The 14755-nt window shown below is 36.7% G+C and overlaps 1 protein-coding gene and 1 pseudogene across 1 annotated transcript in view; one reads left to right on the plus strand and one right to left on the minus strand.

Annotated features, from left to right (window-relative positions):
- Positions 1-14755, minus strand: part of PRKCH (protein kinase C eta) — a 205183-nt gene that overhangs the window by 92157 nt on the left and 98271 nt on the right. Inside the window, exons 3-4 of the mRNA XM_011386242.2 lie at positions 2977-3127; positions 547-581 (exon numbers count right to left, since the gene is read on the minus strand). Of these exons, the coding sequence (XP_011384544.1) occupies positions 547-581; positions 2977-3127 (186 nt within the window). The remainder of the gene's footprint in view (positions 1-546; positions 582-2976; positions 3128-14755) is intronic.
- On the plus strand, positions 6617-6735 carry LOC111735957 (annotated as a pseudogene).

Below are 14755 nucleotides of genomic sequence, written 5' to 3' on the forward strand. Positions count from 1 at the left end.
ACTAACTAGTAAGCTGGGTTGATCTTAGAATTGTGATAATCAAAAATACTGAATGCATAATAACTTATAAGATCATTATGAGCCCAACTTTGAACATTTCTCACCTTTTTTTAAAAAATGAAAGAAACAAACAAACAAACTTGAATAATAGCTTCTATTTCCAATTAGGTAAAGAGAAAACATCACTGTGCTACTTCTCACTTCTACTGACAATGGAATTATAAAAAAACAAAAACAAAATAAAAAATTTATCTTTCATGTTATTGTAGACAAAACTTTAAACAACGGAATTTTATTAGGTATCCCGGCTTTAGGAATCAAAACATCCCCGCTACATTGTCTAAAAATACACAGCCAAAATTAAACCAAAACTAAAGTTATAACTCTATTGTGGTGTGGGGGTGTGGGGCGGGGGGCACGGGGATCTCATCTGGCCTACAGAGTGATTTTTCACAACATCAATGGAATATATCCTGTTTCTTCTTGGTATAATCACTTTTTAACATAGGAACAAGATTAAACATAGTTTTAAAAATGGTTTCTTACCTTGGCATTGATAACCCTGTTTCCCAAATACTCCCCTGTTCAAGACAACAGAGAAAAAAGTTATATCAGATGAATATTTAAGCAACAGTTTTCCTATAATTACAGTACTCAAGGAAAACAGATTTCATTCTCTGATTCTTTATGAAAAACACACTTTCAGAGAAGAAGCAAAGATGATGTGCTTTTTGAGCCCTTGTTTGTTACCATGAGACACACAGGAAACCCTCTGATGGACAAGAATGCTGCAAATGATACAAATGGATGGCTGTTGGCAATTCTCATTCCATCCACCTTTGTAGCAATTCCCCAAATCCTCCATGAAAAACAACCTTCATCTGTACCTGGGTCTGATGTATTGCCCTATCACCTAATATTGCTCTAGCATCCTCTCCCACATACATGTGAAGATGTATAGAGTGAAATAAACAGATGCAGATACACATATGGACATAAACAGATGAGTCCACTGCAGCTGCCTGACCCAAGGCACCCTCCCTCTTTCCTTTCCCACATCACCCCGGAGTCCATGGGAGAGTAGAAATATGGCCAAAATATACCCATCATGTCCATAGCTTCTACCTCTGTCTCTTCCCAATATAGTCTCTGGGGGATGGTAATATAATTCTCCTCATTAACAAACACATGTACTAAACCCACAGGGTGTGCTAAATTCTGAGTCAAGTAGCTAACATATAGCATCTCATTTAATCCTCACAAAGTTATGTGAGATAGCACACGTAACAGGAGGATTAAGAGCACAGACCCTGAAGCCAGTGGCCTGGATGTGAACTGGGGAAGTTGTTACTTTTTTGAGCCATAGTTTCCTCTATAAAAAGGGATAATGATCACAGTACCTACTTCACAGATTTATCATGAAGATAAAAAAAAAATTGATAATGTAAAATACTGAGAATAGTGCCTGGCATTTTAAGTACTATATCAAAGTTATTATATAAACAAAATAAAATTATTGTCTCTATCTTGCAAATGAGGAGACACTGATGAGTCATATAACTTGTCTAGGCTCATACATCTAGTTGGTGATGAGATTAAATGTCAGAGTCCATACTTTCAACCATGTATATGTAACACATATACCGACATTGTGTGTCTGGAGGGGAGGGGGAAAGAGATGACAGAGAGACAAGGCTGGTCGGGTGGGGGTTGTTTCCTTCATGGAAAAAGTTTAGTGAAATTAACAAATAAGTTTCCATTAAGAACGTTAGTTGAGGTCACAGGTTGTCACCACAAATACCTATAGGGACAGGCAGGTCACAAAAAGGAGGGTAGCAGAATGATGTGACATGAAATACAGAGCAACGAACAGTCACTCTTTGGGTCAGACAAACCACAGGGAGAAGTGGGACTCCAGCTAACTAGAACGTGCAGTCTTCTGCGTAGAAGGAAAACGGGCTCAAAGATGCTCAAGCTTCATATTTTTTCAATAGAAAAGGCAGTAGGAACTTTTTCCTAAAGACTATAGTTGTGATAGCACATTTGTAGGCTTCCCGTCAACAGCCAGTTTGGGACCTTTAATTTAGACAAGACACTATTCTTGGTTGCAAATGACAGAAACACTAACTAACCCTGAATTCTGACTACTAAAAGGTATAAAAATCAAAGTATTAAAAAAAAAAAAAGTAATTGATCAATATTCAGAAATTACTCTGAACCAAGTGCTTTTGCCTTAAACAAAATGACTCGTATGCAACAAAAACATAGATGTCCTTTCATGCTGCAAATATTAAACTGTTTTCTCCTGAGATGGATGTGTGTGTATGTACATGTGTATGTGATAGGGTATCTCTTCTTTTTCCAAATAAACATGCTAATGTTGCCTCTAATTGAAGATAATTAATACTTAAATTTATTTTACATTATAGATTTGCCACTGAGACTTAAGCTTGAGTCACATGTATAATAAAGATATTGCCCTAATTCATCTAGGATTTCTTAACTATTAATTATCTTAATTCCTACATGCCAGGGATTAATATGATCACTAAAAGCTATTATCTTTGGCGACATACCATAAGGCTGAAGACTACCTTGTGCTTACTTTACTTACAACAATTAATTTCCATAATTCATTATATGATTCATTCCTTCTTAATGCACTACTGTTGATATATTTTCTTCCTCAGGAGCAGATTATTTATTTGCTGATTTAGCCTCTCATTTAGTGCTTGTTGACCAGTTCATGATTCATTAACACCAAAATGATTGGAAAAAGAAATAATATTCAAAACTTGGATCTGTAAATGCTTTAGATTTTTTTTTTTTTTTAAGATTTAAAATTGTCAGGTCAGTTGAGTAGAGTAAGAGGCAAATATCGATCCTAAAACAATTCTTAAAAATCATGCTTTCTCCCAAAATCACACACAACCAGAGAATGCCTCTTAGCAGGAGAGAAGCCAGGGAAAGTCTTACCAGATGAATTCCCTGCAGTGAGAGCAGTAGGTGGGCTGCCTCAGATATGTAGCCATAAACTTGTGTCCATTGATCTGGTGGACTCGCCTTCGCATTGCCCTTTGGCGCTTCCTGGTAAAATGTTTGAAGATCCGGTCTCTCTGGAGGGTAGCTGCATATTAAAAGAAAGGAAAAAAGAATAATGTGTAATGAATCTATCTGCACCTAATGTATGAGAAAGTCTGATTGTTCAAATACTCCCAAAATTATCGTTTCTTTCTTCAAGATGCAAAACATCCCAGAAAATCATCATGTTTTTCTAGTGACCTTAAGACTTATAATTTTTGAGGTTAGACCTATGTGCAGACTGAGATTTCCATTGCCTGGTTATAACTGGCTTTCTTGAGTCAGTCTTCCCTGCACAGATTATAGGTTTCCCAGGGTTCCAATGCTCCAGTATGTGACAGCAGCATGGTCTCCTAGCTCCTGTCCAGCTGTCTAGGATTCAGGTCCATTGATTGGCTGTAACTACTGGCTGGTTAAGCAGGGTTTATCATTATTCCCCTTTCATTCTGGCAACCTTACAAACTGAATGAGTGGACCGCCCGCAGCACAGTGACAGCACTGCCTGAAAGCATCAGTCCCAGAACCACCTCTGTTAACCTGGAATAGGTAGATACGGAATAGGAGTAAAACATATAACTATTCTAAGACATAACAAAAAGAGAAATCAGGATTAGTAATCACTTTTTATGTCATGGACCACACCCCACCTCCCAGAGATTCTAGTGAAGCCTGTGGGTCCTTTATCAAGATAAACCTTTATAATCTAAAAAAATAAGATATGTAAAATTACAAAGGAAATCAAGTATCAAAATATATTTTAAGTGAGATAGAGTAATATATATATGCTTCTTCTATAATTAATCACTGGTAGACGTATTCATAATAATTTTGAAGTAGTGATGAGGGTTAAGTTGCATTTCATAACATCTATGAAAATTGTAATATATGTGATAACATAAGTACTGTTAATACTACTGTGGCCTGCTTATGAGTGGAAGAAAATGCTACATTTACATTACAGGTGTAATGAAAATAAAAATGAAAAATTTTTTCTCTGTTAAGTTTCTGGATCATCAAAATTCTAATTATGGATCCCAGGAACCCGCCCCCTCCCCTCTCCCCTGCCCCCACCCACTTATATCTAAAGCTTGCTCATAAATACCAATGCAGGAGTCTTCATCATTGAAGGCTGTGTAGTTACAAAGTGAATAAGAAAGCAATATAAGAAAATATTAGTGAATATTTTCATGTTACAGGGTCTTTCCCTTCCTGTTCTTCTATAGTTAGTCTCCAACACAAATATTTTTTTCACTTAATGAAAGCATCTTTTTCTGGCCATCACATTAGCTTCTTAGTTAATTGGATGTCATAATATATGCGATAAATGTCTTAATATGCAATATAAACTAATTGCAAACTAAAATTGAAAATCTTGCAAGAGTTGAAGAATTTTCATACAATCTATGGAAAGTGATGCTTGAGAATTCACACCCAAAGCCAATGGCACATAAGGCTCTGGCAGAGTTATATCAGTTAACAACTGAACAAAAGAAATTTGATACAGAAAAATGACATGATGGTCATTTTGAGATAATAATGTGCATATCAGCATATAAGGAAAGGCTCCTAAGAAAATGATGATGCCTCAAAAACTTGTTAAAAATATCCTATTTAAAACTATATTATGAAAATCTAAAATAAGTAGTATTCTGATAAAATTATCTAAAAAATATTTTTTTCTAAAAATGAGTACCTAGAGCAAACTAACAAAATTTGTTTGACATATTTACATAATTTTAGTTTCCTTTTTCAAACTCCTCTCACTTTTTAACTATTAACAAAATTTAGTCATTTTGAAGGATTTAGTTTATGTAGATTTTTCCTAATAGCAATTACATTCAGATAACCAGGAACTTCTATACTATCTAACATTAGCTTAAAAGGAAAACCACTGTGACCTAGTGAGAATTTTCCCAGGAACATAACAATGGTATATTATTAGAAAATAAGTATGATCATTTCAGAAGTTGAAAAAGCACTTGATAAAATTTAACTTGTAATCCAATAAAAAACCTTTTGAAAAGTAAGTCTAGAAGACTGCTTCTTTAATATGACTAAAACATTATGCTCATAGGTCAAAAGCATTAAGCTGATAGTAATTTAAAAAAATTTCCATGAAAGTTAAGAACAAATAAGACCAATTATAATGGCTATCACTTAACATTATTCTGAAAGTACTTGCCAAAGCTGTTAGAAATGAAAACAAAATAAACTATTGGAAAGAGGAGGCAAAGCTATCATTTGGAGTTGTTTCATACATGACTACCAACTCAGGAGAATTCAGCCTAATCTATTAAAAACAGCTAAGATGGACAGTAATAAATCACTAAAGGTTAACAAAGCTTTAGTATGTCAAAAGAACCAATTAGAACATATAATTTAAAAAATCCCATTCACGTAGCTACAAAAAACAAATTATCTAGAAATAATTTGCCAAAAATACAGGATTCATCTGAAGAAAACTATAAAAACCCAACCGAATAATATGAAAAGATATGTAAAATGAAGATAGTATAAAACTGTCAATTTGTTCTAAATCGGTCTCTAAATTCAACAAATTCCCAATCAACATTCGCAAAGGATGTTTTTAAACTTGACAATTTTTTCAAAATTTGGTACCATAAATATTTAAAAACTGTACAAAAATTTCAATGAGGAAGGAGTTGTTCTACATATTAAAACGTATTCTAAAATTACAATAATTGAAACAGTATGCTACCACCTCAAGAAAAATCCAAAACTAGAAATCAAGTTAGCTGAAAAAATATAGTTCAAATTAGAAAAGATAGATTATTCAATAAATGGTGTTTAGACAAATAGATAGCCTTTTAAAAATAACTTTACCTAGCTCCTTACACCAAAATAATCTCAGATAAATGTTGAGGAAATTATAGAAAGATAAGAAAAGAAGGAAAAATACATACTCCTAAGAAAAGGATAACAAAACTCTAAGGCCATAAAATATTCAGATTTGCAACTTAAGAAATTTGAAATTCTTTTTGGAGAAAGACACAAAACAAATTGAAAGAAATAAACTGGGGAGAAAACGATTTGCAACACATAACAAAGGGCTACTGTTTATAATATGTAGAAATCAGTAAGAAAAAAGGATGAACAATCTAGTAAAAATGAGGCAGAGGATATGAATAGGCAATTCATAAAACAATAAATGCAAACAATAAACATACCAAGATGTCCAATCCTATGCAAGATGGACATGAAAGAACCAGGAGGTTAATAACATTTTATTTCTTAAAATGACAAATACTTGCAAGGATTGCTCACACACCGGTTCTTATAAGGGTGTGGGGAGATAGGCACCTCCATCCTCTACTGGTAGAAGTATATCCAGTCCCGACCCCACTGCCTCTGGCTATGTTTATTCTGCAAGTCAGTGTTCCCATCTATAAACCGCTAGTGCTTTATTCATAGGTTTTTTCAAGGACTGAATGAGGTAATGCATTCAAAGTGTTTAGCACAGATCTAGGCACATGGTAGCATCTGACACATGTAGCTATTTCAAGAATACAGTTGTATCTGCAGCCGTGCTACCCTGAACAAGCCCCATCCCGTCTGATCTCGGAAGCTAAGCAGGGTTAGGCCTGGTTAGTACTTGGATGGGAGACCGCCTAGGAAGACCAGGTGTTGTAGGCATAAAAAATAAAGAAAAATTAAAAAATAAGGGATTGTAAACTGACAAGGTCCTTGCAATCTGTGAGGTCAACCAAGGGTTGCCTCGTCTAAAAAAAAAAAGAATACAGTTGTCCCTTGAACAATGTGTGTGGCAGGGTGGGGGGCGGTTTAGGGGCTCTGACTTTCATGTAGTAGAAAATCTGTGTATAAGTTTTTGACTCCCCAAAAACTTAACTAGTAATAGCCTATTGTTGACCAGAAGCTTCACCCATAACATAAAGTTGATTAGCACATATTTCATATGTAATATGTGTTATATACTATATTCATACAATAAAATAAGCTAGAGAAAAGAAAATGTTAAGAAAACCATATGGAAGAAAAAATACATTTACAATGTTTATTGAAAAAATTCCAAGTAGAAGTGGGCCCATACAGTTCAAACCCAGGTCAACTGTTTTTGTTGTTGTTGTTGTTGTTGTTTTTGAGATCAATTGAGGATACCTGTCAAAGTTCTAAATGCGCATTCCCTTTTATTCAGCAATTCAACTTCTAAGAATTTTTTCTATAAAAAATACCAGAAAGCAAGAATGTATGCTCTATAGATATCAATTGCTATGTTCTTTTTTAAAAGTAAAAATTAGAGTCTACACAAGAAATCTCAAAGAATGAAATGGAGAAATAGCCAAGTGAATTTGACTAAGATACCAATGTCTTCAGAGGCTCTAGTACAGTTAAAATTGTTTTTTTTTTTTTTGTGAGGTGGGCGGGGAGGCGGGGATGTAAAATCTTCAGCAAGCAATCTAATTATTTCCAGCTCAGGTTTCCCATCTGTCTAAAAAAGATAAAATACACCCTTGCCCTCAGCCCTATGGAGATAGGTGTTAAAATCAATATTCCTGAGAGAGACTTACAACTTTGGATAAAGGTCCCATGAGAACAGAAGTCACTACTGTACTGCTTTCTTTCACAATACTTGCAGGAGCCATTTAGTAACTCAAAATGAACAGATTTTAATGTTCCCTTGTTGTAGATGATAAAAATTAGCCTAATAGTGTCACCCTATCTAGCTTATTTTATCACCTACCTGAGACCCAGCTCAGGGCTGGCCAGTGCAAAACCTGTATTGAATTGCTAAACATATCACATCTATATGCAAATCAAATTCTCCCTAGGGATCTAATTACCAAGAATTTACTTATTTAATCCCTTAATAGTATAGATTGGTTAAAAGGTCAGCTCACTTGCATTTTTAATATTTCATGAATTGAATCCTTTTTTTGTTTTCTTCTCTCAACAACCATTACCATAGCAGTATCATGACCTATGAATTTTCCAGGTAATTCCTTATAGCCAGAAGGATTTAGGAAGAAGCTCCCTGTAGCCGTAGACAATCCCTTAACACCTTCACTGCTATTGCTTTTCACCCCAACTCCTGTTATGCCCTTCCTTTTTTTTTTTTTTTTCAGCTAGTTAACTTAGACTTATTTCATCTGCCTCAGAGACTTAAGTGGCCTCCCCCAAATCCTGAATCAAGGTGAAATGCTCCTCCCTTTGTTCCCACAGCAACCTGGGAGTGCACCTCAGTCTTTCCCTTTATCCCACAACACTGGGGGCTGTCTTACACCTCTGTATCCCAGGTCATAGGTGCTCATTTTAACTAAATTTCACTCTTCCCTCTTCTGTATCCTTTTGCACATGTGGCTCTTTCTGTTTAAAAAGCAAACACACACACGCATGCACGCTCACAACCTGAGAATTTGCAAGACGTTTGGTCGTTTAAGAAAACTGGGGCCACCGTGGTTTCAAACAGCTTTTGACACTGTTTTCTTGATTGATGCTACGAACTGGAAGAAAGAGCTCTCAGACTGCACACCCTTCGCCTGAGTACAGACTCATCCTCACTTTACAATCGGTGTGCAGAGGGAGCTTCCTCATTGTTTGCTTAGCCTCTTGTTGACTTAGGACTGAGTTAAAAAGACTACAAAAGGCTGTTTAATCCTGTTTTGCCTTAAACCAACCCGGGCTTTGAGAATTCTTTCAGATCACATGTTAGTCGAACACGTCAGGCAACCCTAACATGCTTGCAGCCAAAACTTGCATCACAACTTCTGTTTTGCTCCTGAGATGCTCAATGCCTCTAAGTAAATAGGAAGCTGGCTCCGTGCCCCAGCACAGAAACACATTCCAGTCTCTAGAGGCAGGCAGGCCTGGGGCCCTGATCTGAGTTGGATTAGACAGGGTGGAAAATGTCACCTACAACGAAGATTAACTATTTTGAAATAAAATTCGATTTCATAAAATCTGATGGTCATTCCCTGTACTCTTTTGGAGAACTTTAGAATGCACATGTGACTAGGAGCCACCAAACCACAAGAGGGTAAGTTTTTATTGCAGAAAGTTGTGCTGGACTTAAACTTGTATTGCTCTGCAGGGCAGGAACGTCTCTGAAGTCTCTGTAAAAGTTTTAACTTTATCTCAAAAACAGTAAATACTTGAGCCTCTTTAGTCTTTTCCTCTACCTATCTGAATTTAAGGTTTTCTATTCCAGCAGTAGAAATCTGTATTTGAAAGTACTTCTGAAACATTCTGAAGTGAGCTAAAAGCATAGACCATAGCTCCCCATTTTCAAATGATTGTAAGCAAATTAAATCAGAGAGAGAACATCTATGGCATGGCACTTTTTCATTTACAGAATTACTTATATAAAATGCTTAAAGGGAATAAGTTCGATTCAGTGTCAAATGCGATTTAACTTTAAGTTGAATTTGCTTAATTTCAAAGGAACTGAGGTTTCCTGTGCTCTGTGGTTTGTCTTTCGGGGCTGTGTGGAGTAGGTCGCACAGCATTTCTACACAACAGGCCGAATGTGATGGTCAAGGGCACAGGCTTCCCCCCCCCCTTATAAATGGGGTGACTTTGGGCTAGTTGTTCAATCTCCTATGCCTCAGTTTCTTCCTTTGTCAAACATGAAGGACAAGAGAACCCTCCTCAAAGGGCCATTCTGAGGACTTGCTAAGAAGTGTAACATAATTAGGAAAGTATCTGGCAGGTAGCAACTAAGTATTACCTATTATAATTATTGTTGAAACCGTTACTTTAAAATACTATAGAGTTTAAGGAATACAAAAGATTTTTAATTCAATTGCTTAACTGCCAAAAGAGAAATCAATACCTCGGAAACCATTATTAGAGAAGTTAAACACCATGCCCAAGGTTCGTTCATCTAGCTAGCTCGTGCCAGAACGACCACCAGTATCCTTCACTCTTGATTTCATGCCAGAGCTCTGGGTAACACCACGCTGTACTTTGTCCTTTATTAACATTGGGTCTTTTAGAAAGTAATAAATTTTCTAGTGAGGAAACAGATACTAACAGGAAGGTTAAGTGAGGTCAAGCAGCCAATGACAGAAATGGGGATGCCAGTCTCTATTTACTGTTGTTGAACGACTGAGTAATGCTATCAAATGTCTTTTTTCTTCTTCCTGAGATAACCGTTTTACCATTTGTGCATGTAGGAGGGAGTAACTGTGAGAAAAGCAAACAGGAAAACCTTAGAGTTAACCAAAAGTTACTAGTCAAGAAAGAACCAGAAAGTATTATGTTCTTTATGTCTCCAAATGAGATAAAGAAGAGAATTTTGCTTAGTATCATCAAACGCACTGATTAAGTAACTGTCCAATCATAGAACTGTGCACATAAAGAATGATACATAACAATTTAAACGTAAATGATCCCTGTCTAAGACAATAATGATATAAACAGAAAAAGATAAGGGCATGCATTAAGCAAATACATAACTTAAATTGAGTCATTACAACAAGTACACACAACCAGTGGGTGAGAGCAGTCAGTGAAGGGAGAATCACAAGAGTTGCCTATCTAGTCCTCTGATTAATTAAGACTTCATAAATGAACTGAGATTAGCAGTTTGGAAAAGAGAACCCAGATAGGGAGAGAGTTCCTAGTATTTGTGCCAGCACCAGTCACAAAGGTAGCAACAAAGGATGTTGGTAATTTAAAATGGCAAGCAAAAGCCCCCAAATGGCATTGAGTAGTACAGAATCTTTTGGGGTTTTTTTTATTTTGTTTTGTTTTGTTTGAAAAGAGCTTAACCACATGACTCACAGTGATTTCTAAATTCAGATAGAGTGATTAGACTCAGTGATTATGAGACCTGACTCTATAGGAGTTATACACAGGTGTTTCTCAGGGATCTGGCTCCCTCTGAGGAAGCTCAGCCTACATAAACATCTACCATTGTGCAGGGGGATGACCATCGTGGGCACAAGCAGAAGAGAAAAATAATGTCACTAGATTGACTGTCTTGAGTAGGGCTCATGGCTCACGGCACCATGAAAGCTGAGCCCATCCTCACTCATCACTCTAGCCTCCTCCGTCAGCAGAAAGGTGATTAAAACAGAGCTCCTGGATGTGACCAAATTTCCGTCAAGAGCCATGGGAAAGGTCTCGCATTCCACTGATACAAGAAAAGGGCCCTGACATCCCACAATCCTCTAATCTCCTTCTTACGCTCTTCACCTTTGGTATCTATGAGTACTGTCCAAAGTATAAACTACCCCCAATATGCTTTGGCTCCAACGACATCTGGTCCTCTCGTTCTACAATTTCTCCTTCATTGCTCGTCCCTTCTACCCAACTTTTATGCACGTACGTATCTCAAGATTTTTGTACATCTTTCTCCTGGTCTTTCTGGATGCTCATTGATCTCCTCAGAGACCTCATATGTTCTCTTGGTTTCTAACAATTGGCTATACACTGGGAACTCCCAAATCTGTGGCTCTAGCTCTGGCTTCTCATTGCTAAACTTATTCCTAAGTAGCTTCTTAGCATCTCTCCAAGATATCCTTAAATTACCTAAAACTTGACATTTGTAGGCTGAACCCTCTTCCCTACCTCTTCAACCCACTCTTCCTCCTAGATAATAGTACCATTATTCTTAGGATCATCCAGAAAAAACTCAGAGATGTCTCTAGATCCTTCTTCTCTACCCACAACCAATCAATTGTCAAGTTCTACTAAAACTGGATCTCTCCGTGCCATGCTCATTGGGTAGAGTTCACGCCATCTTCTTTCTCTTATCTGGACTATGTAATCATTTTCTAACTAGTCTTCCAGCGTAAGTGTTCTCCCTTCTGCAATCCGTCCTCCAGTCAGCCAGCTATGCTTATGAAATATGGCTTGGATCATGTCGCACTCTCTTAGTGAGATGGCTACAATATCTAGTCACATTTCCCAGGTGGCATGTCTCCCTGTTGCCAACCTTGGAGGACCAGGGGTCCTTCTATTAAAGAGTCAAAAGACCTTACACTCCTCTACTAAGTTTGTTCAGTAGATACCAATGCCAACCTCCCTGACCAATACTCATGACTCTCAGGACCCAATCCCAAACCCTCCTCTCTTTCATCCTATCACAGGACTGGACTCTTTTGGGGCTCTCAAGGAGTTAGCAGAACATCCTCAAGGGGCAAAGAAACTGTGACATATATCATCCAGCTCTCATCTGTCATTGGTTGATGGTTGCTTCAGGAAAAGGTGGGCATTAATTCTCCCCCATTTCCAGCCTTCCATTGTGGGCTGAAATATGGGCAGGGCATGCTATCATCTGCCACGGAACGAATTTATACTCAGCCTGGTCCTGATTTCTTATATTTTGCTGCCACATATACTTCCTAACAAGCTGCTTCAAACTCTTTGTGGAATGAGGTGAAGTATAAATAGAAAATTCTTACAATACTAATCTTCAACTGTTATTGTGCCTATTCCTTTCTGCACATATAATTTAATGACAGAAAGTCCCCCCTTGCTCTCTCAGATCAAATGCAAGAATCCTACAATTCCCTTCTACAAAAAACATGGTAAGAATTTCTATTCTATTGCAGTGATTCTACAAATATTTCATTTCCCGCCACTGATTTCATCCATAAATAGACTTCCAGCTGTCACTTCTTCATTCTCCAGTTTTTTAAAATGAATATTAAACATTGCTCAGTGGATCATCACCACTAGCTTTCAGAATGAGGAGGAAATGTGTTTCTGTTCCATCAAATTTGTATTGGATCATTACTCTGTCATCCTATCTGGAGAATATCCCCAAATGGCATCACCTTCAGCTCCAAGCTTAAGTTAGAGACAGTTTCTATGTATTATATGCTTAAAAATGGAAGCATTTTCCAATTATATGACCATTTTTCTTATATCCTTTATTACTAAATTTAACTGGGAAGAAAATGTCCCACTCATGCTATCTCCTGTCCCCCTGAAACCCTTTGATCTTAACGTAGGAGAACAATGAAGCCATAATATGATTTCAACTGGCAGAGCAGGGGCAACATGTTAAACGTCTCTTTTTGCTTTTTAGTTGTTGTTTATAAAGATAACATATGATCACTATAGAGAATCCAAATGATACAGAAAACTATAAAGGAAAAAGTTTATTTTTAAAAAAACATCTTAAATCTTTCATACTTCAAATCACTTCGAATATTTTGATGAACATGCCAAATATATAAATTGTATAGATATACAATCTTACATAAGTAGTGTCACACTCTATGTGCTCTTCTGACACAGCTTTTCACCTAAACATCCTCCTATAATTTTTAAAGATTTTATTTTTTAGAGCAGTTTTAGGTGTACAATGAAACTGAGCTACAGAGATTTCCTATATGTCTCCTGCCCTATACATGCATAGCTTCTCCCATTATCAACATCGCTCCACAGAATGGTACACTTGTTACCAAGGATGAACCTACATTAACACATCACAATCACCCAAAGTCCATAATTTACCTTAAAGTTCACTCTTAGTACTGTATATTCTATGAGTTTGGAAGAATATATAATGACATTTTCATCATTATAATATCACAGAGTATTTTCACTGTCCTAAACATCCTTTGTGCTTTGCCTATTCATCTCCTCCCCTTCCCTATGTCCTGCAACCATTGCTCTTTTTACTGTGTCCATAGTTTTGCCTTTTCCAGAATGCCATAAGTTGGAATCATATAGTAGGTACCCTTCTCAGATTGCCTTCTTTCATTTACAAATATGCATTTAAGGTTCCTGTCTCTTCATGGCTTGATTGCTTATTTCTTTTTAGTCCTGAATAATAATGCATTGTCTGGATGTACTACAGTTCATTTATCCTTTCACCTATTGATGCGTATCTTGGCTGCTTCTAAGTTTTGGCAATTGTGAATAAAGCGGAATAAACAACTGTCTGCAGGTTTTAGTGTGGACATAAGTGTGCCATACCTTTTAAAAAGTTACTATGTTTTTATAGCAATTAATACTAAAGTTACCATTTAATTATCATATCGTATAAGATGAATATACATCACGACTAACTTAAAAGTAAATTAGTGTATCATCTCTGTGAAAGTAGTTTCCCTATTTGAAATCTCTGTATTTTTTTTCTCATTCCCTGGAAGCTTAGGGATTGCTCTCTCTACTCCAATCCAGCCTCCAAGCTCAGGTTGGTCTTCCTTCCTCACAAAAAAGATTCTTATACAAACAACCTGTCCAACCAAAATCTTTTCCAGATAAACATGTGTTTCCTGCTGAGAACTAAAAGAATCCTGCCCTTTAGTTTGGCGAATTCCATTTCCCTTCCAATCCCCCCCCGCCGCCACCCCTCATTTCCAACTAGTAGATTTCTAAGGTCCCTTCTAAGCTCTCAAGTTCTGATTTTAGAAAAACCTTGCACGATATTAGCCATGAGGAATATGATGCCTAATCATTTCCTTCTCCAACTACATGGCTGAAATGAAAGCAATGCTGCTTCTCTCATGTTGTTGATTCAACATGATTTTTAAAACTATGGCCCAACTGCTCGTTGTAAACAGACTAACTCAAAACTTCACACTGAAGGTAAAATACCTTTATCACATAACCAAATTTCCTGCAACACTGATGCAAGGGCTTTGAACCTTAGCCAGCTTTTTGTGGTAGTTTTAAAAAAATTAAGGCAAAGAGACAGCTGCTTTAATCAAATGTCATTTATATCATACGGTCACTT

Source organism: Pteropus vampyrus, unplaced genomic scaffold, assembly GCF_000151845.1.
Source record: "Pteropus vampyrus isolate Shadow unplaced genomic scaffold, Pvam_2.0 Scaffold15, whole genome shotgun sequence".
Taxonomy (NCBI): Eukaryota; Metazoa; Chordata; class Mammalia; order Chiroptera; family Pteropodidae; genus Pteropus; species Pteropus vampyrus.